General features: G+C 30.8%; 9 protein-coding genes across 14 annotated transcripts in view; 4 read left to right on the forward strand and 5 right to left on the reverse strand.

Annotated features, from left to right (window-relative positions):
* LOC100116175 (exopolyphosphatase PRUNE1) overlaps nt 1-14,871 on the reverse strand; it is a 62,458-nt gene extending 47,587 nt beyond the window's left edge. The window contains exon 1 of the mRNA XM_032595850.1: nt 14,576-14,871. The gene's annotated coding sequence lies outside the window, so the exon portion shown is untranslated. The remainder of the gene's footprint in view (nt 1-14,575) is intronic.
* On the forward strand, nt 3,120-4,471 carry LOC107982205. Its single transcript, XM_031924674.2, has 4 exons — nt 3,120-3,224; nt 3,304-3,428; nt 3,780-3,993; nt 4,076-4,471. Exons 2-4 carry the CDS (start codon nt 3,327-3,329, stop codon nt 4,258-4,260), a joined length of 501 nt encoding a protein of 166 aa, XP_031780534.1. The 5' UTR covers nt 3,120-3,224; nt 3,304-3,326; the 3' UTR covers nt 4,261-4,471.
* Nucleotides 4,885-7,522, forward strand: LOC116416606. The gene is made up of 3 exons (XM_031925560.1): nt 4,885-4,939; nt 6,760-7,189; nt 7,284-7,522. Exons 1-3 carry the CDS (start codon nt 4,885-4,887, stop codon nt 7,510-7,512), a joined length of 714 nt encoding a protein of 237 aa, XP_031781420.1. The 3' UTR covers nt 7,513-7,522.
* Nucleotides 7,840-10,489, forward strand: LOC100116107 (cell division cycle 7-related protein kinase). 2 transcript variants are annotated; one of them, XM_001600605.5, is made up of 9 exons: nt 7,840-8,055; nt 8,152-8,371; nt 8,595-8,688; nt 8,756-8,898; nt 8,975-9,095; nt 9,166-9,346; nt 9,424-9,573; nt 9,725-9,840; nt 9,966-10,489. In XM_001600605.5, the coding sequence occupies exons 1-9, from the start codon at nt 8,013-8,015 to the stop codon at nt 10,083-10,085; spliced, it is 1,188 nt and encodes a 395-aa protein (XP_001600655.2). In that variant the 5' UTR covers nt 7,840-8,012; the 3' UTR covers nt 10,086-10,489. The 2 variants fall into 2 exon arrangements, with proteins under 2 accessions (XP_001600655.2, XP_008208181.1); XM_008209959.4 differs by lacking the exon at nt 9,725-9,840.
* LOC100116069 (protein unc-45 homolog B) lies at nt 10,113-14,552 on the reverse strand. Its single transcript, XM_001600576.6, has 5 exons — nt 14,001-14,552; nt 13,280-13,700; nt 12,852-13,181; nt 12,302-12,742; nt 10,113-12,216 (listed from the first exon to the last, which is right to left on the reverse strand). The coding sequence occupies exons 2-5, from the start codon at nt 13,697-13,699 to the stop codon at nt 10,567-10,569; spliced, it is 2,841 nt and encodes a 946-aa protein (XP_001600626.2). The 5' UTR covers nt 13,700; nt 14,001-14,552; the 3' UTR covers nt 10,113-10,566.
* A 118-nt stretch (nt 14,872-14,989) lies between the features above and the next one.
* LOC100116031 (GDP-Man:Man(3)GlcNAc(2)-PP-Dol alpha-1,2-mannosyltransferase-like) lies at nt 14,990-16,822 on the reverse strand. The gene is made up of 2 exons (XM_001600544.6): nt 15,937-16,822; nt 14,990-15,864 (listed from the first exon to the last, which is right to left on the reverse strand). Exons 1-2 carry the CDS (start codon nt 16,583-16,585, stop codon nt 15,092-15,094), a joined length of 1,422 nt encoding a protein of 473 aa, XP_001600594.2. The 5' UTR covers nt 16,586-16,822; the 3' UTR covers nt 14,990-15,091.
* A 90-nt stretch (nt 16,823-16,912) lies between these two features.
* LOC100115995 (protein SMG9) lies at nt 16,913-20,052 on the forward strand. Of its 2 annotated transcripts, none has more exons than XM_001600515.5 (10): nt 16,913-17,048; nt 17,278-17,500; nt 17,576-17,622; nt 17,694-17,880; nt 17,951-18,247; nt 18,386-18,530; nt 18,597-18,717; nt 18,793-18,904; nt 18,988-19,112; nt 19,663-20,052. In XM_001600515.5, exons 2-9 carry the CDS (start codon nt 17,340-17,342, stop codon nt 19,064-19,066), a joined length of 1,149 nt encoding a protein of 382 aa, XP_001600565.2. In that variant the 5' UTR covers nt 16,913-17,048; nt 17,278-17,339; the 3' UTR covers nt 19,067-19,112; nt 19,663-20,052. The 2 variants fall into 2 exon arrangements, with proteins under 2 accessions (XP_001600565.2, XP_032451740.1); XM_032595849.1 differs by lacking the exon at nt 19,663-20,052 and adding an exon at nt 19,181-19,260 and having other exon boundaries at nt 16,935-17,048.
* LOC100115957 (protein Dr1) lies at nt 18,561-20,784 on the reverse strand. The gene is made up of 2 exons (XM_003426778.5): nt 20,512-20,784; nt 18,561-19,849 (listed from the first exon to the last, which is right to left on the reverse strand). The coding sequence occupies exon 2, from the start codon at nt 19,839-19,841 to the stop codon at nt 19,338-19,340; it is 504 nt and encodes a 167-aa protein (XP_003426826.1). The 5' UTR covers nt 19,842-19,849; nt 20,512-20,784; the 3' UTR covers nt 18,561-19,337.
* Nucleotides 20,785-21,284: 500 nt separating this feature from the next.
* On the reverse strand, nt 21,285-24,344 carry LOC100115918 (isocitrate dehydrogenase [NAD] subunit gamma, mitochondrial). 4 transcript variants are annotated; one of them, XM_001600451.5, is made up of 4 exons: nt 24,220-24,344; nt 23,905-24,143; nt 22,798-23,217; nt 21,285-22,724 (listed from the first exon to the last, which is right to left on the reverse strand). In XM_001600451.5, exons 2-4 carry the CDS (start codon nt 24,124-24,126, stop codon nt 22,206-22,208), a joined length of 1,161 nt encoding a protein of 386 aa, XP_001600501.1. In that variant the 5' UTR covers nt 24,127-24,143; nt 24,220-24,344; the 3' UTR covers nt 21,285-22,205. The 4 variants fall into 4 exon arrangements, with proteins under 4 accessions (XP_001600501.1, XP_008208172.1, XP_008208173.1 ...); XM_008209950.4 differs by having other exon boundaries at nt 24,246-24,339; XM_008209951.4 differs by having other exon boundaries at nt 24,304-24,338.
* Nucleotides 24,345-24,430: the final 86 nt, after the last annotated feature.

Raw genomic sequence — 24,430 nt, forward strand, 5'->3', positions numbered from 1 at the left:
AAAATATGTGTGTAATAAGTTATTTTTGTGCAGTATGTAGGACTTTTTTTGCGTAGCGTTTATGTGCTGAAAAGTGTTTTATTCATATATTAGCTATATAATCTCCTAACATCGCTTGGTAATAGAACATTTTTAAGGCCCATAATATAAGGCCTAATGTTATAACGTTAATTTTTTAGTTAAGCCAGGTGATCTTTTAACGACAGAGCCAGTAACGATAAGCCCTTTGATATGAGATTAGTCTTTTAAAACAGTATAGCCGGAAACAATAAGCCCTTTAATATAATATAAGATAAGATATCTACGCATAATAACTTATTTCCTAAATATGTTTGTTATTTTAAAATCAGATCAACCTCTTTAACATGTATAATCTTTTTGATTTACAAAACTTAAGAACACATCAGATTGAAACATATGAATGTTTTTGTATTCGTTTATTGAGATTTATGCAGTTCTAGAGTACTATGAGGAAAGTCAACTTACGTAACGCGTTAATTAAGGGGATGTCGGAGCAACGCTGATTGGTTGAAATGTTCTGGTTTTCTTAACCTCAAAAATATTTTAGATTATAAATAATAAGCACATACACTTATTTATAGCACATAAACGCGGTGTTCTGAGGTGCGTATTATAATATTCTACATTTAAAAGCGCTCAAATATGTACACTCATGTGTAATTTAGACAAACAATGAAAAGTACAGAGCGAGGTTAACCCATTAGAGCCTGAATGGACACTTTTCGACACCAAAGTTCAGAGATTCTCGGCACAATGAATTTGATCGAAAAAAAATGTTTGAACCACTGTACCCGATGTTTTAAAGGACGCTCTTTCCAATAGTGATGGTTAGAAATCCATAAAATGAGTTTTTGTATGTGAAAATTGATGATTAAAAAAAAATACTGCTTTTTAAAACATTTTTTTTTGCTTATGCATTTTTCTACATCTATAATACCGATAAATAACGCGTCCATGGACCGTAAACTAAAAGTTATTGGCTTAAGATTAATAAAAAAAATTTTTATTCATACAAAATGGCGTTTAAAACAATAAATTTTACTTTCATCTTTAGCAATTTTTTTCTCAATTTACATGGATTTTAGGAAAAGTTTCCTTGAAATAAAAACGTTCTAAAATTGATCAAAAAATAACCTACAATTTTTTCAGAACCGTGAAAGAAAATTTTTGATTTTCAGGAAAATGGAATTTTAAAAAAATTGTTTAAACATTCTGAAAAATTTTGAGAGTATTCTTTGACTGATTTTAAGACTTTTTTGTTCTAACAAAATTTTTCCGTGAGTCCGTAGTTATTGAGAATAAAATTGCTGAAGTGTTATATTTTTCGATAGACTTTTTCCGGAAAATCAAAAATTTTCATGTACGGTTTTAAAAATTTAAGAGTGTTCTTTGAATTATTTTAGGACGTTTTTACTCTGAGGAAATTTTTCCTAAAGTCATATAAATTGAGAAAAAAATTGCTAAAGATTAAAAGTAAAATTTATTGTTTTAAACGGAATGTTGTATGAATACAAATTTTTGTATTAATCTCAACCCAATTACTTTTAGTTTAGGGTCTATGGGCGCGTTATTTATCGGTATTAAGTATGTAGAAAAATGCATAAGCAAAAAATATGTTCTTAAAAAAATTAAAAAAAAACATTATTTTTTTTTAATTAGCAATTTTCTTATAAAACAGCTCATTTTAGGGATTTGTAACCATCACTATTTGAAAGAGGGATCTTTAAAACATGGGGTACAGTGGTTCAAACATTTTTTTTCTATCAAATTCATTGTACCTTGAATCTCTGAACTTTGGTAGCGAAAAGTGTCCGTTCAGGCGCTAACGGGTTAAGCGACGAAGGTAAGAATCAGTAAGATGACCGTCATTTTCTCGTACAATATTTCATTATATATAGTTTTTTAATAATTAAACCGCTAAAATCTCTGTGTTCCGAGGTCACTTACACGATAACTATCAATCATCAATTTGATTTTCGTTGATTTGAAGTATATTAAAAGCAAATAATGAGAACTACGGCAGGAGGTGAGGTCACAATCAGTAAAGTTCGCTCCGACAGCTCCTTTACCCCTCAGATTGAAAATTTAAAAAAAAATTAAGAAATCTACAAAATTATGTCTGAACATTTTTAAGTTATAATTTATTTGTTGAAATTATATATTTCTTTAAGTTTATTCGTTTCTTTTATTTTTAATTTTTACCCGAATCAGTTTGTTTGAAATAGTTTTTGAATTTTCAATTTGCTAATTTTTGACTTTAATTTTATCATTTTATTCTAAAATCTTTACCACCGTACGTACGTGTCAGAAATTTCTAACGTTATTATTATTTTAATAACGTTAGAAATTTCTAACACCTACCACCATTAATAAAACCAAAATACTTTGTTTATACAGAAAAATAAAGCTGCAAATCTGAAAAAGAAGGAAGAAGGATTTAAAAATTGTATTGCAACAGATCAATCCTCAAAATTTAAGCCAAGCAGCAGTAGATGATGCGCCATCTCAGTCTAAATCGACCCGATATAGTCAAATATATTCCTCTTCTGAGGAATCTGAGACACATGCCGATGATGATACCCAAAAAGTTGTATGTTCTTTATGACAAAAATTAGAAAAATTGGAAGATATTACAGTAAACACAGCATTACCTGATGTCAGATCTTTGTCACGTGAAACGTCTCCGTTTCATGAAAGATCACGGACAAGCACGTCACTATCACATCGCAGGTCACGCTCCCGTCAACGGTCGCCCTCACGACGGACGTCACCGTTACAAACAAGGTCGTTTCCGCCTCAAACGTCACAGTCATCTCAAAAGTCACGAATACGTCAAAGGTCATCGTCACGTCGTAGGTCAGAGTCACAGACAAGGCCAATGACACCTGAAGCGTCAACGTCACGTCAAAGATCACCGTTACGTCAAAGGTCACCATTACGTGAAAAGTCATCGTCACGTCATGGGTCAGAATCACGGACAAGACCACTGTCACCTGAAGCGTCAACGTCACGTCATAGATCACCCTTACGTTGAAGGTCACAATCACGTCATAGGACAAAGTCACGGACAAGGCCATTGCCACATCGAGCGTCAACGTCGCGTCATAGGTCACCGTTACGTCAAAGATCACGATCACGTCAAAGGCCAACATCACGTGAAAGACGATTGCCTCCAAACGAAGGACATGAAGGGAGAGCGCGTGGTAAAATCATTACTCTAATTTTTGATTCATTGTGTGTGTAGTTACTATTTTTATAGTTATATAATTATAACTATTTCAGGTCAAAAACGTTCAAAGAAAACAATGGCAGAGTTTATTCTTGATTGCATAGAGTTTTATTCAGCGAGAGATGGTTATGGACACGAGGACAGGCGCAAGCGATATCAGAGACCTAATGATGACCAGGTAATTGTTTAAAACTGATCAGTTTTATTTATAAAGCTATACGCAATAGAAAAAACGCGTAGTAAGATACGGATGCCCTTAAGGGAATGTGCTTTGCAAATCCGCCACGGGGTATTTTGTATTTCCAAACTTCTAGAAAAATAGAAAGTCCGATTGAATTTTTATTTTGGTAGAACGATTCATTAAACTTAACACTACGGCGCTACAGACTCAGTTTTTCATTTGCAAACTTTATTCAAAAAGTTTTATGTAATAGAAAAACTGTTCTTTGGGACGACATCCTCTTAATCACAAAATATTTATTTATAACTTAATATATATTGTACTATTTAAACTATGTATAATTTGTAGCTATATCTGGGAGAAAATATATACATTGGAAGTTTTCAATGGGAGCTTTTGCAAAGAGAGAGGCCCTCTACATTTTTAATTTATCTGGCTTTGCACATATGGGATTCGCGTGATTTATGTAATAGAGCCTTAGATGTTAGCAAAGTTAACAATCATATACCTGGAAGGTCTCCTGTCAAGCTGATTGAAAACAATCTACTAAGATTACTTATAAGTATGATGTATTTTTTAGCAAATGAAATCAATGACTTCTTATTTTTTCAACCACTTTCTAACTAGTTTATGTTTTTGTACAGGCTTGTACTCGGACTTTTTGATACGCCAAGGCTACTCAGCAGAAGAAAAAGTACGATTTTTGTTAAAAGTTACCTATATTCTAAGATTTAAGATAAGAGATTTGAGACGCGAGGAAATAAAACGGCTTACCAATGCAGCACCTAATCAACGCAATCCTCGTAGAAAACTACGTTACACTGATTAAAATAGAATAACTAAGAAATCTAAATCAAATGAAACATACGTTGAAAATGTTTTATAAGGCTTTATCTTAATTCGCATTATTCCATTCTTAATTCTTAATTCTCATTATTATTGATTATTTTCAAACAAGAGAGTAGTTTTGACATGATCTCATCTCAAATATTGTGATTTAAAAGTTTGAAGAAAAAAATTTCTTTCTAGTATTATGTACATTTGTACAATTGAAATAATTACTTTTTATTTTAAGTTTCATTAGTATTTGATATACTTAACCGAAAAATGCTCAAATTTTATTTGTTTAAAAATGTAATTGACATGTTCATAGTTATCAATAAATATTTTTTTTTCTAACCATCCAAAATACAATTTTTTAAATCCATATCAACATTTCTTCAGGAGATAATGTTGTATTTTATTTTTATTACACATTTTTTCGTTTAATCACGTGAGTACTCACGAGAGAACTCACGTGAGTTTTTTCAGCAGGGGTCCTATCTGGATTTTTATAGCTTGCAGCTGGCCCTGTTAACTTATAGTTTTAAGAAAAAATAGACTCAGTGACAATTCGAGTGGCGCGTCTTCGAAGGAAAACGGCGACACTCGAGCTCCCACTTGGTTTATTATCATGTTTACTAAGAAAAAGGTCTCTGGGAACGGAAAAGACGAAAACCCAAAAACTTGTAGGTATACCGCGGAAAGATTATTTTGGTGTGTGGAGATTACTTTTTTTTGTAGGCAGACGGGACGCGCGTGCATATACAATCTAATGTGTACACAGCGTATCGCTTCGTCTGTTTGGCATTTATATTTTTTTTCTTATGAGAAAATTATTTTTGAAAAAAGACGGCGACGTTACATTATGAAGAAAAAATTCAAAGTATTGCAGAAAGTACAGCATTATTAGTTGCCAAAAAGATCTTAATATATGTAAATAAAAATTTGTATAAGTGAGTCGGCAATGCACTTGTAGTGACTTTATAAGTGCTAGGCTCAGCAATCAGACAACCAAACTAAAAACATGGATAAAAAATATTATTAACATTATGATAAATGTATTACACACGCGAGTGCACACTTATAAATATACTTAATCGATTGTATACTCTATTTCTTATCAGAATTTACTAGGGTATTGATTAAAGTGTGTGTGCATGTGAGCAACGTTCTTTCGTAATCTGAACTATTAATGAATGAAATATACGTTCATATCCTTTGCGAATTATTTGCGTAATCAAATATGTACAACTGTACATATATTCTATGCTATATTTATTATATATGTAAAAAAAAACTTTATAATAATACTTTGATACATTAAAAACAAAATTCCACATTATGTAACCGGCCGATTATTGAAAAGACTATTACAATTAAGGCATGCAATTAGTCGCCTTAATTAATTCAGATGGTTGATAATAATCGACTTTGCTATTTCAGACATGCGGGAAGTAGAACGATCGAAACTATATCGAAGTACTTCTTACGTCTCCGCTCAAGCCTATTAATTGTAATTGCTACGCCAACTTAAAGACTACATTTGACCCCAATACATTTTTCATAGAAACATAACTAATATTTACAAATTTCAACAGCTTTAGTAGTCACTCAACTAAAGTAAAGATGATATTACAGTGCTAAAGGTATACTTACAATTATAGATTTTTTATATGTGTGAATTTAAAAGCAAGTGTGCAAAATTCCACGTATTTACAATATGGATTATAATTAGCAATACAATATAAGTTTAGTATACGATTGCGTTGTAGTACACCATTATTTCTAATAGATCGTATTTTTTTATATTCATTTTACAATAATCTTTTCTAAGCTGGTACGAATGGTCTTTTTGAAAATTTAATGCGGGGTTGATATTGATATACGAGCGTCTACAAATGAACATCGTTATGAATGGAATTTCCTTCGGAAATGCCTTCCGTATCGAGCTAAAATAACAGACACCGAAACAATGTTTCTATTCATTTGTGTACTTTTACTCAAGAAGTGGTGTGTATATATATATATATATATATATATATGTGTTGTATTTTTTCGATCGTTTGAAATACAACAATAATTTTGTACAATGTCTTGCTTGTATTTTTCTATTTTTATTATTTTTCTGACATCTTGTGATTGCCAAAGAAACCCAAACAAGTAATTATAACATTTTATGTTTATTTTTTTTTATTTTAAAAAAATATTTTAAAAAATTCAAACAATAAAATAATTTGACAATGCTGAAAAAAATATTAATGTCATGCATATTTATTGTTAAGTAATACGATACTCGCAAATGATCGTATTATCATAAATAGTTTGATCGACGAGACTATTTCGGATATACGCACTGCCTTAAAAAGATTTGGCTTCGACCCTATAAATGTACCTATGATTGAACAGAATTTTAGTGTGGTAAGTATAACAAATAAAAAAGAATAAATTGATGAATATTATATTTTAATCACTGATTAATCCACCAAAACTACTGATTAATCGCCAGATCGCGCAAAAAAGCCTATACTTGCGCGATCTGGCGATCTATCTAAATTCGGATCCAAAATAATTATCTGCATTTACAATATAAAATACAAAAACCTTGTTTGTTTTACTAACTGTCAACAGAAAATTCCATTATTCAGCAAACTGACGACACAGCTGAATCTTACGAACGGAATCATAAATGGTGCTTCAAATTTTAAGAGAGCAGAAAACTTTTGTCTTTACTTCCTGCCGTCCACAGTACGTTTATACGGAAAAATTAATATCGATAAATTGTATGGAACATTCAATTACTCCTATACAACACGAGTTTATAAAGACAGTGGAATTTTAAATGCCAATATAAAAAACGTCACTGTTATTCTGCAGGCTGAATACCGATTGGATCAATTTTTAATCAGTAATTCGAACTTGAAGATCGAAAACATTGGGTATGCAATACTCTTATGCATATATACATGCATCTCAATTCATCTACATGCAATTGATGCAAACTTATAGAAATCAAGATGTAAAATTTTTTAGCCAGACGAAGGTTGACATGAAAAGTGAAGCAAGACTTAGATTGATTGCCAATACAGTGATAAATGTTGCGCTTCCCTTTTTCAAAAATAAAATTGCCAATATTGCTGACAAAATACTTCTGCAAATAATGCAAGAATCCATCGATTATGCTAATAAAAATATGAACAGCATCATAACCCAAGCCATCTTGGGAACTATAAAGTCGCTGCAAGGCGGATACGAAAAATGATAAAATTTCATTTAAGTGTATAAATATTCTGTATAAATAAATAAATACAAAAAAATATAATCATTTTCGTAAATGCAAAATTATACCTATGTATGTACATTACTGCACATATTAATAGGCATACGAATTTCAAATGTTTAGTAAATATATAAATCATAATAATTTATTTCTATTTATTATATATAAAACATATACTATATTTAATTTTACCGATTGATGTTCATCCATGCTAACGCAACACGTATTCGTATATTTATACTGAATGCGTCGTCTGTGCGCGTATATATATATATATATATATATATATATATATATATATATATATATATATAAGCGGCCCTCACATGACACATCTTGCTACCGTGCTCAGTCGAAGGTTGTGTTTTTCGCGCGCTTTTTAGTTTCCTTATTCATATTTTTTGTTTTCGCCATTATTTTGTATCGTAGAAAAATGAACAAGTGATATTATTTGATCTTAATTTGAGAGAAAAAAGATAAATATGGACAAATCGTTTGATAAATCGATCGACGAAAGTTATGAAGGTAAGCGCGTTTCTAACCAAGTTGATTTTACAAGTACGTCAAAAACTATGATTAATCAAGTTTTATAAATGAAACTCACGTTTCTAATATGTCCAGATGATGAAAAAGACAGGATAGCATCGTTACTAAGTACTGTACCCGTGCTGGATGATTTATTTCACATACACTATAAGGTTGGGGAAGGTACATTTAGTTCAGTGTTTCTTGCCACACTAAAAAATTCATCACAGTCAAAGAATTTTGCTGTTAAACACTTGGTGCCTACCTGTCATCCAGGCAGAATTGAACGTGAATTACAATGCCTCAAAGATATTGGGTAAGTGATTCAGAGTAAAAATACAACACTTTAATGAAGAAAAAAATGTTGAATACAAGCATGCACCTTCAGGATTTATTATAAAATTTATGTCATTTTTTGAACTTTAAGTTATATGAATTACAAGGCATCTATGCTACAAAATTAATCAAAGAAATGCTGTTTTGAAAATCAAAATATTGATTCATGAAAATAAAATAAAAACTGTGCTCAAATGTTGCAGGGGTCAGGATCATGTTGTAGGATTGGAATTGTGTTTACGTCATTCTGGATCAGTTGTTTTCGTAATGCCTTTTATGAGGCATGATAAATTTTCGGTAAATTATTTTTCTTACCATTCACTTCAATTTTATGAACCAAAACTTTAAATAACAATTTTTTCAGGATTACGTACATGACATGGATCCACAGGAAATGAAAGATTACATGAGAGCTTTGCTAACAGCTTTGCGCAGAGTTCACAAATTTAATATCATTCATAGGGATATTAAACCAAGTAACTTCTTATATGATAGAAGTAATAAAAGGTATGTCAAAAGTACTTCTTGCAATCGTTTCATAACAAAATAGAATAGTCATTTATGGTTTTTTTTTATTTTCTAGATATTTGTTAGTGGATTTTGGACTGGCACAGCAATATGTTGAAGATACAAAACCAAATAATGCTTCACCAAAAGTAAGTCAAATTGATTCCTTATCTGGGAAGAGAAAGAGATGTGATGAAGTAAGTAAAATTATAATATATTCAGACACTGCTTACTAAAGAGGAATTAATTTTACATAATAATTTGTAGAATAAAATTGATAGAACTCTAAAAGCTGCAAATAAACTATCATCAGACAAATGTTATTGTTTTGGGAAACCAAAAATTTGTTCTCTGTGCCTTGCAAGGCCATCACAAGCAGCACCTCGTGCAGGCACACCAGGTTTCAGAGCCCCAGAAGTTTTATTAAAACATCCTTCACAAACACCAGGTATTATGAAGTTTGTTCAGACATACCTTATTTTTCTATTTTCTTAACACTAATGAATTGAATTTTTATATCTATAGCAATCGATATTTGGGCTTGTGGTGTGATGATGCTTAGCATATTGAGTGGGACACAACCATTCTTTCGTTCTCCTGATGATATGACTGCACTGGCAGAAATCACTGCTATTTTTGGGTCAAGCTCAATCCAACAACTTGCAAGAAAACTGGGTAACTAAACATTTATCAAAAAACGTACAATGATTTTAAAGTTATAATTTGATTGACACCATTTCATTTTTCAAGATTATTTTCTTGTTTAATTTGATAGTTTTCACTATTATTTATTTATTTATTTTTTTTATTTTACTCGTTATATTAGGCAAAAAGCTTGTGTATAGCAATGAGATCCCTGGAATTGATCTTATTTCACTTTGCCAAAAATTACAAAAGCGCAATGAGAATTCAAAAATTGTCACTTCTGAGACTGTCAAAGAGGTATACTTTATTTTAATTTTTCAATTTTTGTTAGCATCATTTATTATAAATTTAGCATCATTTATTATAAATAACTCTTTAATAGCGTCTAATAAACGTATATTCAATAAATAACTTTTTTTAAGGAATCGGAATTAAAATATCCAGTTGAAGCTTATCATCTGATTAAAAGGTTGCTGGATATTAATTATACCACAAGAATTACTGCTCAAGAAGCATTGCTTCATCCATTTTTCAATGCATAGACTGACGTGTGATAAAAAGACAATATATAAGTTAAATTTTTATATAACTTTATTATTAAAAAATAAATAACAAGTTATACATATTTTATAAAATCTTATTAGTACGTGTATATTTGTAAAATAAATTACATGTTTAATGTTGACGTTAGATAGCTGTAACATTGTAAATATTGATTATTTTAGTAAGTACAAATACCATAAATAAAAGTATGCAAATATTACTAAAGAAATCTAAATGCAAACAGTCTTTTCTACAAGTTTTAAGGCACATTATTCAATACAATTTTTTCCTTTATTAATCAAGGAAGTGTAATAATTTTTAAGTATAAATCAATATTTTGATTTCTTAATATTGGATCGTAAGTTTATGAACAGAGAGTTTGAAAATAAATTTTCTCAAAAAATAAAAACATTTTTAAAATGTACATGATTTGCTGCCCTTAATATTTACAATGTTGGTGCACTTCATGAATATTTCAACTTATTCTACATTCTCAAGAACATTAGTTGGCGCGGGTGTAGTAGTTGTCGTAGTCGTCGAGGTAGACGTATCTTCGACCTTTTCAACTAATTTCCACTTATGTGCTGCTTCCAAAGCATCAGCAGCCAGCTTTTTAACTTTTTGATTATGGACTAATTCGCTTTTAGTTAGCGCCATTAACACTTCCATAAGATCTGTTATGATGAGCTTGGTAGCAACTTCCTTTGTACTGTTCATCATATTATGAAGAATCACAACTCCTCTATGCTGCAAATCTTGATTTGGATTAGCTAACAGGTACTTTAGAGAGTCTAGCCAATTTGCGGAATCAAATATCTTGTAACAGGCAGCTTTACTAACCGAAGTCAACATTGCCAGAGCACCAGCTGCCGCCAAACTAGTGTCGAGATCTTCCTCTGAACACAAGATGACTAAATATTTCGTTCTGTCATTATCGCCCTCGTAGAATTTGATTGTATCTTCACACATCATGAGATTATTTACAACTTGTGTGGAAGCCCTTCTCAACATATCATGATCCTCATACATGTACACTTCAATTTTCTGGAAGCCTCCTTCTTTCAAAATTCTCTTTCGCACGTTGTCGTTAACACCCGCCAAATTGCACAAGGCCATTAATGCTTCAAAATTTTCTAATGCATTGCATTCTGGATTTAATAGGTTGATCAATGGTCTTATGACTTCATAGATCCTCTGACCTGGGAAGGCTACCTCTGGATTAATCGTAATTCCTAAACGTGCGAGAGCCTGTGAAGCTTGCTTTTTGCCCTTATCAGTACCGTCGAGTGCTAATGGTAAAAGAGCCTTTGCTCCTCCCTGTTGAACGACGATACCCCGTACATCAACTTGACTACAAATAGCGTTAAACACACGAGATATCAATTCTTTGCTATTCTGGCTATCAGTTTTTGAAAGCGCAACCAATGCACTTGTGACTCCTGCCTTTGCTAAGCTAATTAATCTCTTAGTGACAAAATCTGGGTCATCCAGTTCAGATTCTTCAGGTATGTGATGCTTCGCGAATTTAGCTAATTCAAGCATTTCCGGGATAATTTCTTGCTTATCATAAGCGTTACAAAGATTAACAAGAGTAGTGACCACTCCATAAACTACAGATTTATCTCCAGTTTTAGCTAATTCAATCATTGCTTGAATAGCTTCTTTGTCCTCAATCAATTTTTCCTTGACTTCTGCATCAAATGTCAAATAAGAAAGTCCTTCAACTGCCCATTTTCTCATGTCCTTGTCCTTTTTAGGATTAATCAAGAATCTTCTGCAGGCTTCTGCAAGCTTTAATGAAGCTCCATCAGCGAATGGTCGGATAGATGCATCAGTTCCACCAGAACTGCTCAGCTTGCAAAGCCCCACCAAAGCACGGACACGAATAGAATCGTCTTTTGACTGATACAACTTCTTTAAAATATTCACTCCTTGGTTAATAATGCTGTTTGCTTTATCCTTTTTCGATGCTGCAGCAATGATACATTCGCATGCAACTTTCTGCTGAAGAACATCGTCGGTACCAGCCATGACAAGGATCATTTGTAAGATTCCATCTTTGGCTACAACACTGTTTCCTACATCTAGAGGTCCAAGTAGTAACGTGGTGATTGCCACGATTACTCGTACCTATAATGAAAAATAACACAATTTGTTATTGTTTGAATACTTATTATACTATTTTAAACAACATTTCTCGCCCAATTCAACTCACCTTTGACTCAATATCAGGTGAAATTAACTTGTCTTTTATATATTCATCTATTGCTGCTGCATACCTTTCCTTGGCAGCATCATAATACATGTTTTCATAAATTCTGGCCAGGCAAACACTGGTCACTGTTCTAGTTGAGGGTGTGATATCCATTGCAGATTCATATTTGTATTCTTCTAATTCACTGGCAACCTCCATAAGTCTATGCAAGCCTCGAAGTTCCACTAGCCGCTCAGCCCAATTCAAGGTATCATAATGAATGTTTCTCATGATGAGCTCAATTACAGCATCTCTGCCTTGGCCAGTAAAAGTCCTATTTGTTGTGCAGTACAACAAACATGAAAGTATAGTATCAATTTCCTTCTGATACTTTTCACACATTTCTTTATTAGGTTTAGTATCTGGCTTTGTATCCATTCCACTGTAGCTGTTAAGAACAGTCTGCAAAAAAATTACAAAAATTATATTAATATCTAAAAATTAATTTAAATAACTGAAAAATTAAAACTGTACTTCTAAAGTTTTTGTATTAATTGACTGTGAACATTACCTGTATACAATATTGACCAGCATTTACTCTTTCTTCATTTCTGCTGTTAATTATATCCAAAAACCATGGTATACCAATTTCTTTAAGCATTGTCTCAGTCCGCTCAATGTTGTCTTTGCAGAGTTCAGCTAAAATACGAATGGCTGCTACAATAATTCCTTCATTCTTTTCTGTTTTTAGAAGTTTATGAATTTTTGTAGCAATTCCTTGTTTGAACATCAAATCAGCTCCTGCCTTCTCTTTTGTTAATACCAAAAGATTGTTCATGGCTGATTCTCTTTTCTCTTTGTCAACAGCAAAGTCAAAAGCTAATTCAAACATCTGAGAAACCTGAAAATCATAAAATAAGTTTTTAATAATTGGAAGTACTTTAATTAGCAGAAGTACTTTAATTTCCTATGCAATCAATTTTGGATTGAGTTCTGTACCTTAGCAGACACTTTGGAGTTTTCTCTCAGACGTTCTTGACAAATTTCATGTAAACGGGCAGCTATAGGTTGAATGGCTTTATTACTAGGGTCAGTAGTAATAACTCCTCGAGCATCTCTGTAAGCTTCTTCAAACCTCTCCAAAGCCTCTAATGCTTGGCACCGCCTAAACAATGCTTTTGGATCATTTGAAGAAATTTTCAATGCCTCATCACAATCCTTGATTACTTTTTTGTATTCTTTTTGTTTCAAATACACAGCAGCTCTATTTTTTAAATAGACTGCTTTGTCAAAGTTGTCGTCTTTTGTAAGTTTTAAAGCATTGGTATAACAACTCAATGCTTTGTCCAAGAATCCATTTTTGAATTCTTCATTTCCTTTCTCCTTCCACTCCTGCGCTGTTAACTCTGTTTTCGTCATTCTGCAAAAAATTTTCAGTAATAAGTTTATTTCAGTTAAAGATAAATTGAATTGGAATATTTATATTCAGGGTTCATTTTAATTAGGAAAAATATAATCAATTTAAATAATTAACTTAAAGATGTTTTTGAAATTCATAAATTATTTGTGTAGATACACTTGAGTGTTATTACTTCTTTTAACAACTAAGAAATTGATTTTATAAAAAATGAAACAATAAAAGTTTAATTATAAGCACTTTCTGAATAGCACTAAATACTCTTGATCACTTCTATATATGCAGATCCTTAAGCTGTCTTACCTTATATAGTAGAATCAAATTCACCAAAATTGATATATGCACTTCTATAGAACACTTTGTTTTGCAGATAGTGAACAAAAAATAATTTATCGTAGAGACTGTGCTCTTACTGCTTCAAAATTTGTACATGTACTGAAGCTCTGGCCGGGGCTGTGCAGCATTAAAAAGATTTTTGAGGGGTTCTAGATGCCACGAGAAGCTCGTGGACTCCTTGAGTTTATTTTAATCCTCGTTGGAATCTGATGCCAAGGAAAATGCTAGCTGCTTGCACAGCTTTGTATAAAAATAGGTCGTACGCCGGCTCACTTTAATGCTGAAGACGCGTCTTCAACGCATGATCGTGACGCTGCTATGTTCAAACGCTATAGGCCAAATCGCGATTAGAGGATTGGCTGTCCAAGAGAATGTGCTCGAAAGACGTATTTTGAACAAGTCTACACATATATATTTCGCAAGTGCTCGGACTTGTTTATGTTTGCATTGCAAAAATAGATGATCATGTTTGTCAATGCATACTACTATTATGATATGAAATACAGCTAGTGTCTGTATGTATATAATTCTGAATTACTTACACAGCTCAGCTTGTTTCGTCAGACGAAGAATAAATATTATTTTATTGCTTGAAGGTTATATCAAAATCAAGCAATCTTCACAGTTGTTGATTGAGCATTTACATACCATTGGGTGCATGCAGTATTTGTTAGTTATATTATTAACGAATTAAAATGATAACTTTTACTATGCACATATGTTTTTAATGACACGTCAAAAACTATTCAATTAGTCTTAATATGTGATAAACAATTATATACTTATATTCATGAATGAATGCATGTGCGTAATTTACGCTACCGGCCTCGGCAGGAATATCAGCTGATGGTTCATCCGCCATATTTGTTGTATTTTCTGCGCATGCGGCAGTTTGAATGATAAAATTTTTTCTGAGTTTGTTTTGCTTATACTTAATAATGAACAATTACGAAAGATTATAAATAACTGAAAAAACTGTTTATTATATGAAATTGATGTTAAAAAACATTATGAATAATGTGATAGGATGAAGAACATAACATAGATCATGCAATAAATTATGCAGCTTTTGTCTTAAAAAAAGATTCTATTATCTCCAAAAATTTTTTTTGGAAGTATCTACGTGAAAATTGTTCAGCAGTTCTTCTAGCAGACTTTTGCATTCTGCGTTTATCAGTACCTGACAAGTTTAAGGCTTCAGTCAATGCGTGAACATAATCTTCAACTGTTTTTGCCAAATACCCATTTTGAGATTCACCTGTCTCTATTAGTTCATCTTTGGAAGCTCCAGAAGCATGAACAACCATGATTTGTCCTGCAGCTAGTCCAGCTATTATATCTGAACCAACATTATCATCTACTTTTGCATATATACCATATGATGATCTTACTAATTCTTCTTCTAAATGATTGGCATGTTTGCATTGTGGATAAATTTTAACATACTCGTCTAAATTTAATTGAGTTATCAATTTTTTCAAGCTTTTGATGTAGTCTTTATCTTCCTCTGTGCTCAAATTTATTAAGACTAAACAAATTTCCTCCATAATGCTTGGTTTGAGTTTTAATTTTAATTTACTCAATACCTGCATTATTAGTTCATGATTGTTCTCAGATTTAAATTCACTAGCATTTATAATCTGGTAATTATCTTTTTTATCCCAATAACGATCTGCTCGTTTAATGAGTTTTTCTAAGCCGATAGGAGGATAGACACGATGTACTTTTTTAGGACACTTCCAAATGGAATTAATATTCTCTTCAGTCCAAGCTGAATTGACCATTACAATATCAGCACTTCTGCCAGTCCAGCCATATAAAAAACCGATTCCTTGAAAAAAATTGTTACAAATTTTTTAGATGCTCGAATAAATTGATTAAATTTGAGCAAAGCAAAAAATACCTTTACTGATTCCAAGAGCACTAGGTGATCTTCTAGTTACCATGTACTGATTGTTATTTAATATTACATGTCTTGTTTTTAGCTTGTCCATTGATACTAATGGATTATGAATATAATTAATCACTTTGCATCCTCCAACATACTTAAATATAAAATTAACAAATCCATAGCCCATTGTATCAATCACAATATGTGGTTTTAGAAGTGCAAGTGACTCACAAGCTACCCACATTGATCCCAAATATGCAAAACTTTTTATCCATTTTCCGTGTTTTAAATAGACAAACCTGATGTTATGCTGTAGTTTTATGTTAAATGTTGATTCAACATTGTCAAGTATAGTTTTGGAAGAAGTACCCACATCTCCTGTGTAGACACAAATTTGTACATTTCCATATTGCCATTGAATAGCTTCAACTGCTGACCAAAGAATATTTTCTTGTGGTGTACGTGCATTGCAATTAGGATGAAAAAATCCAACAGTTACATTTTTATTGCGTATTTTGTTAACATGTTTTCTTGAGAATATTATTCTTACTACTCTCCAGATTAAAGGACACAACAAAATTACAAATATTAAAATCATTTTAATAAATGCATATTTTTCATACACCCAGTATAATAGTAATTTTTTCTTCCCGTAAGCCATGACAAATAATATTAAGTAGTTGTATATCACAGAAGTTAAAAAATATCTGTATCAAAGTAGGTGATTTTATTTTTATATTTCACATATATCTTCTTTAAACATTTTAATAAAAACATCTATATAGCACAAACAATGTATATTATATTCATTTTATTAAGCGAGATTTCGAAGATTCTTGATCTGCAGTTATAAATATACTTCTATAGAATGTTGAACTCGAGTTGGACAAGATTATCTTCCGCGACGCGCATCGATATAATACATATATCGATATAATACATATATATATATATATATATATATTTATATATATATATATTTGGTATTCCTATATATATATTTATATATAGATATAAGATGTGCGACCAACCTCTGCATCAGCTGGTTCAAAAACAGAAATCTTAACCTAAAAATGCAAAAATCTTTCGAGTTATCAAAACATGTGTGCAAATCTACGAAAATGGTAAATTTAAATAATGATTTCACACTTTATAAGTATACATCTTATGTATTTATTTTTAACTAAGATTTTTCTTCTATATTTTTAAAAGTAATGTTTATTTAAAGAAAGTGGAATATATGTAAATAATAGCTATACTTTGTTTATACTAAACCCTCGATGTTTTTTCTCTAGCATTATTATTATTATTATTATTATATTAATCAAGTGTATTTTTTATTTTCATTTTTAGGTTGATAAAAATGTTGATGATTTCAAAGTTATTTGATTTGTGTTGAATTTATTAAATTTAAAATGAATTCAAAGAAAATGATTCCTATCCTGACAAAAGATTCAGAAAGTAAAGATGGAGAAGGTAGAGCACTTATCAAAGTTATGGATCGGCCAACATTTATTTTAAAAACTAGGGAAGGTGAAAGTAGAGCAGTGTCTCCCAGTCAACGGAATGGCAACAAGTATTAATGATTCATTTCAATAAATAAGAATTAAATGTACAAGATACCAATATCACATATGTTTTTTATTTACAGAAAAGAATCTGATGGCCATTCAAATATTTTAAGTAAATCACTTGACGGTATGTTGTAAAAAATAATGAAAATGGTTCTTTAAATAAATGTCATATACAGTAAAACTCTTTTTATATAGCTCGAGCTGTCTTATCTATTTGCCCAGAATTGACCAATTGTATTAAATTTATGGATGAAAATATGCAATTGTGTGAAAGTCCATTGGATTATTTATATGATCAACAAGATTTTTTAGTCGTTGGTTGTATAGGTGCACAAGGGGTTGGGAAGTCTACAATAATGTCTCTTTTGACTGCTAATTACACGTGAGATAACAATAACGATAGTGCCTGTTATTGTGTAACAAACTTTATATTATTTATAATTAAATTTTAGATCTAATATTTTTCCGGTTCAAGGATTGTCACATCATGAAAGTGGTTCTAATTGCACTAGTGGTATAGATTTTTATGTTACGAAAAATAGAGTTATTTATTTGGACACACACCCAATATTGTCTGGTTCTGTAGTTGATTATTCATCATCTTTTGAGCAGAAAAAAAATACAAGTGATTTTGTTGGCAATGAATCAAATTTGGAACTCCAGTCTTTACAGTTTATAGCATTTTTATTTTCAGTTTGCCATGTAGTTATATTTGTTCAAGATTGGTTTGTTGATCCAAATCTTATAAGGTATGAGTATATTTATTCTATGCTTTATTAAATAAGTGCTTTATGATTTTATGTCAACGTGATACGATTTTTTTAAACAATATTTTTAAAGGAAAAATGTACATGAATACTTCAATAAATAACACTAAATGATTTTAGATTTCTTCAAGCAGCAGAAATGTTAAAGCCATCATCAACTACTACCATGGATCAAGATTACGTAGAATACTATCCACATATACTGTTTTTACATAATAAAGCAGAAGTTCTGGATTTTATGCCAAGCAGTATAGAAATGATGAGAGTAAGATGGAAGTAAATATTGTACATATAATTTGTTTTTATTGTAATGTAATTTATTTCATTTTAGGATTTCTATAACAAAACCTTCTCTTCTTCACGATTACAAACCCATAGTGGTCTTGATATGAGTTTGTGCCCTGTTGAAAATCAATTGAATCTATTTCTCATACCATTAATTTCTAAAAACAGTAAGGACAAGCATTATTTAATGAGTATAAGTGACTTTAAAGTATTTATATTTAACAATTTAAACAAATTTTTAGCTCAATCATCTTTTCATGAAAATGAACAGCAATTAATTGAAAAATTAAGGAGAAAAATACATGGTGTCACCAGAAATGCGATGACACCATCTAATCTGACTGAAAAAAATTGGTTTGTAATCTTAATTACAATTAATAATGAAAAATAACTAATGCAATGTAAAGTTAATTTCAAATTAAAAAACAATTTTTTAGGTATCATTACGTCTCTAAAGTTATGGAGGCTATTAAGAAAAGTCATCTTTCTTCCGAGTATGGCCGATTAATGCCTTGAAATAATTGATGTTCTTCATCTTGAAGAGGAAATAAACAAGTAAAAAGTAGGTCACACGTTTTTTTCCTTATTTATTTGGGTTTAGGATTGAGCAATCATTTTTTAACATTATAGCTAAACTTGGCCCCTAACTTGTTGGAAAATAAATATTTTTTGTATTTTTTACTACTAAATAAAAAATTGATGTACAAAAATTGACAATAATTACAAATTGTATGTATCAAATGATTCAATAATTACAAAAAGTGGGGTACTAGGACACTAGTGTATTTTAAGAATAATCATCTTGTTCATTGTCATTATTCATCATTGATGACATCTGTGATACTGCTTGTAATTGTTGCCATTGAATTTGTTCTGCAACTGCTTGTTCTTCTCTTGCTTTTGCAAAGAGTTCTTGTTGCTGTCGTAGTAACTCTTCTTCTGGAATACCCAAATTTTCTAATCTTGTACTTTGACGTCGTCGTTTTGCAGCCACTGCTTTACAATCACGCAAAACAGCTTCAGCTTCTGCACTGTAATCACTGAAACCTAATTTTTCAAGAGCTTGAAGAACATGTTCAGCATTTATTGTTTTTTTCTGTTGTTGATTACAGATGTCATTTGCTTCTGATGAAAGAAGATGAATGAACTCGGTGCAACAATTTAAAATGAGTTCACGAGACTCATTGGCTACTCGGACATGGGGTAGGATTTCCTTAATCATTTTGTTGATAGATGCTCGAGGCAAAGTCAACTCATCATCTTCTGGTGGTGACATTCCAGCCGAGGCCATTTGTATACCTGCAATTCATTAATTAATGAAACTGGTGTTTATGCAAAAGTTTTCTTAATAAAATCAATCAAGTTGTTAAAAAAATTTTCTCATTTCTCGAATTAAAATTAATTTGTATAGTACTTGGAAAGTTACTGAACTAATGTAACTATTATTATATTAATTACGATTAAAATTTAAAAAAAATATATTTTTTAAATGCTTCTTATGAGATTGACCAAAATTTATTTATTTCAAGTATTATCAGAGGGTAGTAGTATCTAATGATATTTATTCAGATCTGAAGTCATATGGAAAATATAGTAAAGCAAAAATATGAGATTGCTACAATATTCTTATTAATACAAATGAGAGAACTAGAAAATTTTTTGGTTGAAAAATATTGAATCCTTCATTTTTTGATACAAAATAAAAATAAATAATAACATTGATATATTGAAGTATATTTATTCATATGATTATTTTTCTAATTTACACATGGCAAGGATCAAAACTTGTCAAATCTTAATATTTACTTTTCATTTACTTTTTGTTTTATTAACTCAAATAAGTAGATGTTTTGTTTAGGAATAATAAAACTGCCATTATTTTTAATAATAATAACAATGATACATCATTTGAAGAGGTTAGAAAGATTAAATTACCTATGTGAAGTGTCGGGTTTACTTACCGTCAAAAAACTATTCTATGATCTCTACCAAGGTTTACGTTTAATCTTTTATTTTTATTTAAAGAACAGAAAAACTTTTGATCATTGAGCTAAAGTCTGTTATATGGTAGTTATTTTGTTTTGGAGAGGGTAGTCGTAGTGCACATTCACAAATATATATATATATATATATATATATTTGTGAATATATATATATAGGCATATATATACCTCCGCGACTCGTTGTGTATATGCGTATATTTATTTGTACCTATATGTATATATATATATATATATATATATATATATATATGTAGACTGACGATTTAAAACGTCAGTGCGCATGTATCGACTGTCGTTCTTTTTTCCGATCCTTCGACTAACGTAGTGGAATTCGGTTCGGACGGTTGGACGGTTCGGTTGGTTTCCGAGAATTTTAAATCTGCTCAAGCCAAATCTCAAGAAGTAAAAAGTGTATAAGTGTAGTAAATAGTAGGTCGTTGATATAAGTCTTGATGATAAAACGCAAAAAAGTTAAAGAACGTGATTCGAGATGCCAAACAAAAGTATATTTTATTCACATATAACGGTTTTCTTTAAAAAAATTCTGTAACTTTCGATATCGGTTAAATCAGTAAAGGTATCTTCGAAGTATTTTAACCCGAAACACGAGAAAAACTACAAGTATCTTATAGAGGGTTGATCGTTTTTTTTTTAAACAAAAGTAAGGTATGTGATGATTTTTTACATTATATTGATATTTATGTATAAAAGGTTATGAAAAAGAGAACGACTAACCGTAAGCCGAATGAATATCAGCGCATTTATTTAAGTGAACTTTAATTTTATTTTCAATACAAATAAGATGTTCAACATCTCACAATGCTGTTGTTACCTAATATTTTCTTGAGTAAAATATGAATAAATTACGTAAATTAAGAGAGATACTTACAGTATATACAGTTTTTTTAATGAAAACTTAGCATTTTTTGACATTATGGTGCAATCAATTTTGAATATCATTTGACAAATCATAATATTTCACTGCTTTGTGCTCAACTACAGTGAATAGAATATTCTAATTATGAAAGTATGGTCGTCATGTTAAGACAAAGGCAGCTTCATGCATGAATTATATCGCTCAAGACTACTACTTTTGTTTCAAGTTTAATTTAATTCTAATAATTTAGTTCAGTTGAATAAATAACTACTCAAAATTGAGCTTCAATAGGACTTTGAAATCTCAATCTATATAGCACAATACATATTACAAAAAATTTTGCATTTGAATAAAATATTATGATTTAAAATACTCGTTTCTTTACTTTAAAATACTTTTAAAATTTGTTCAATTTTGTAATTATTTGCACACTTTAACTTTTGCGATTTAATAATTAAAGAAGATAGCATATATAATTTTATAAATTAAAGCAATTGTGTTTATTTTCAATATCAATCTCAATTTAATCTAAAAAATTTTGTTACATTAAATCAATTACTTTAAAGTGACAAAAGTCAAATGATTTTTTGTTGAACCAGTATAATTGTACAACATTTATAAGGATAAGCAGATTTTATTTTTCTAAATTATTAGTAAATCTTTAAATGGCACAAAAAATTAAAGTGTAGCATTGCTCAATGCAATTATCTCTTGTAATATGGTATCACAAATACATTTGATGAACTATAAGACATTATCACGACTATCAGTCTTTTTAACTTTGTGCTGTTTTTATGCATTTTAAAATGTTGTCTATAACCTCCCTGCTTGTAGCAGTTCCTCCCAGATCTTTAGTTTGAATGCCAGCATTAATGGTTTTATTGATGGCACTCTGAATAATAACTGCATGGTTTTTATGACCAAGGTGACGTAACATATCAACAGCGGCATTTAACATAGCAATTGGATTAGCGATATTTTTTCCAGCTATGCTTGCACCTGTGTTACGAGTAGCTGGTTCAAAGATTGTAAAATGATCACCGTAATTTTTGCCAGCTAAAAGACCTGCACCGCCAAGTAGACCACAAATGACATTGGAGACAATTGCACCGTATAAATTTGTTGTTAACATAATATCAAATTGATGTGGGTTAGAAACTAGCTGCATGCATGTATTGTCAATAATCATGTCATTAAGAATAATTTCTGGGTAATCTTTAGCAACTCTTCGTGACGTTTCTAAGAAAAGACCATCAGATAATTTCATAATATTTGCTTTATGAATCGTAGTAACCTGAATAAAATATAAGTACATTATTATTTAATGCAAATTGGTAAATTAAAACTTGCTGATTAAATATTATTACCTTCTTCCTGTTATTTCTTCTGGCATATTCGAACGCATAACGGGCCACTCTTTCTGAGTTAGATTTTGTAATAACTTTCATACTTTCTACAACTCCACCAACACTTTCATGCTCCAACATGGCATATTCTCCCTCAGTATTTTGTCTCACAATGACAACATCAATATTCTTTTGCCGAGAATTCACGCCGGGATAAGAGACGCAGTGAAGAGCATTGACATACAGATCTAACTGATTACGTAGAGCCACGTTACGTGACAGCACTCCAACTTCTTTGCTGCGAGTTTCAATGTTTCCTTTTAAAGCAACACCATTTCTTCTAATTGAAGTGATAGCATAATTCAAATCATCATTATTATCTGCATTTGGATCAATATCTATTTCCTCAAAATCTACCGGTACACCAGCATATTTGAAAATCTACAAACAGAATTTGTTTCATAATTTTGCTACTCTGAATGATTTTGATTCTATGTATTTTAGCATTATATAATCTAATTTTTGTATTTTAGAAGTGATTACTGCAATTTATGATGCATTAATAATTACAGATAGGTAGCATATAGTTAATTCCAAGCTCTGTCAAAAAAAAGGATTTAAATTACAAAATAAAGCTGTATTATCTTCTATTGTAGTTTATGATAATATAACAAAAAATATAGAGCTACATATCTAATTCAAAAATTTTTAACTCATTTAATGAAATAGTTAGTAAATATTAATGTCTATTGAGAAAAATAACTCTTGAAAACCACATAGAAGTTATTTTTTGTTGATACATACTCTTGTGTTAAAGAAAAAATGGAAATGAAAATGTTATGATCAAAATCTAGGAAAAATGTTTTGATGTTATTTTTAACATTCAAAGCATAAAATAAGTTTGATTTTTGCAAGTTTATCTAATGTTTAGTACAATAATTCTAGCTAAAGCAATTATCACTGCTCTACTCTTAATTGTTAATTTAATTAGTAAGAGATCAATAGATAAATTAGCATTTGGCATTATTATAATCCAAAATCATGTGTCACATAATAGAATTCTACACTTTGTTTTTGTTATATCTGTTGCAAGATCATTTAATCCCACACTTTTGAAAGAAAGATTACCTCTTTTACATATCCCATGAGTTCGGGTCCAATACCAGCACCTGGCAGAAGGGTAACAGTATGCCGCCCACCGTAATGAGCCTTTGGGATGGGCATAACTTTTTTAATTGTTGGAGTTTTATGTTGAATTTCAAAGCCAGATAAAGTAGCTGCACAACGAATGTGCATTTGGGGTACAATACTTTTTGGCTGAACATATTTAAACACACATCTGCCTGCCATTTTGAATGTTATGTGGTCTACAACAAAATAAAGTAGTATTAGTAGAAAAACTTTGGGAATGTTAGTTATAAAAGAATTTTTACTTGGCAGCACCTATTAAAATCTATTTTAACAATCACCTATAAGGACCTTGCCAGTTATGCTAGTTCTGGATTTTTGGTGTAGAACCACACTTACCTAGGTATAGTTACAGCACAGATGGTAGACTAGTGACTTTATATGTAGGGACACTCCATCCAAGAGTGGTAATATTTTCTGCCATTTTCATTTTAAATCGCGCGTTTTTTAAATTCAATGGTTAACA

Source organism: Nasonia vitripennis, chromosome 1 (assembly GCF_009193385.2).
Source record: "Nasonia vitripennis strain AsymCx chromosome 1, Nvit_psr_1.1, whole genome shotgun sequence".
Classification (NCBI taxonomy): domain Eukaryota; kingdom Metazoa; phylum Arthropoda; class Insecta; order Hymenoptera; family Pteromalidae; genus Nasonia; species Nasonia vitripennis.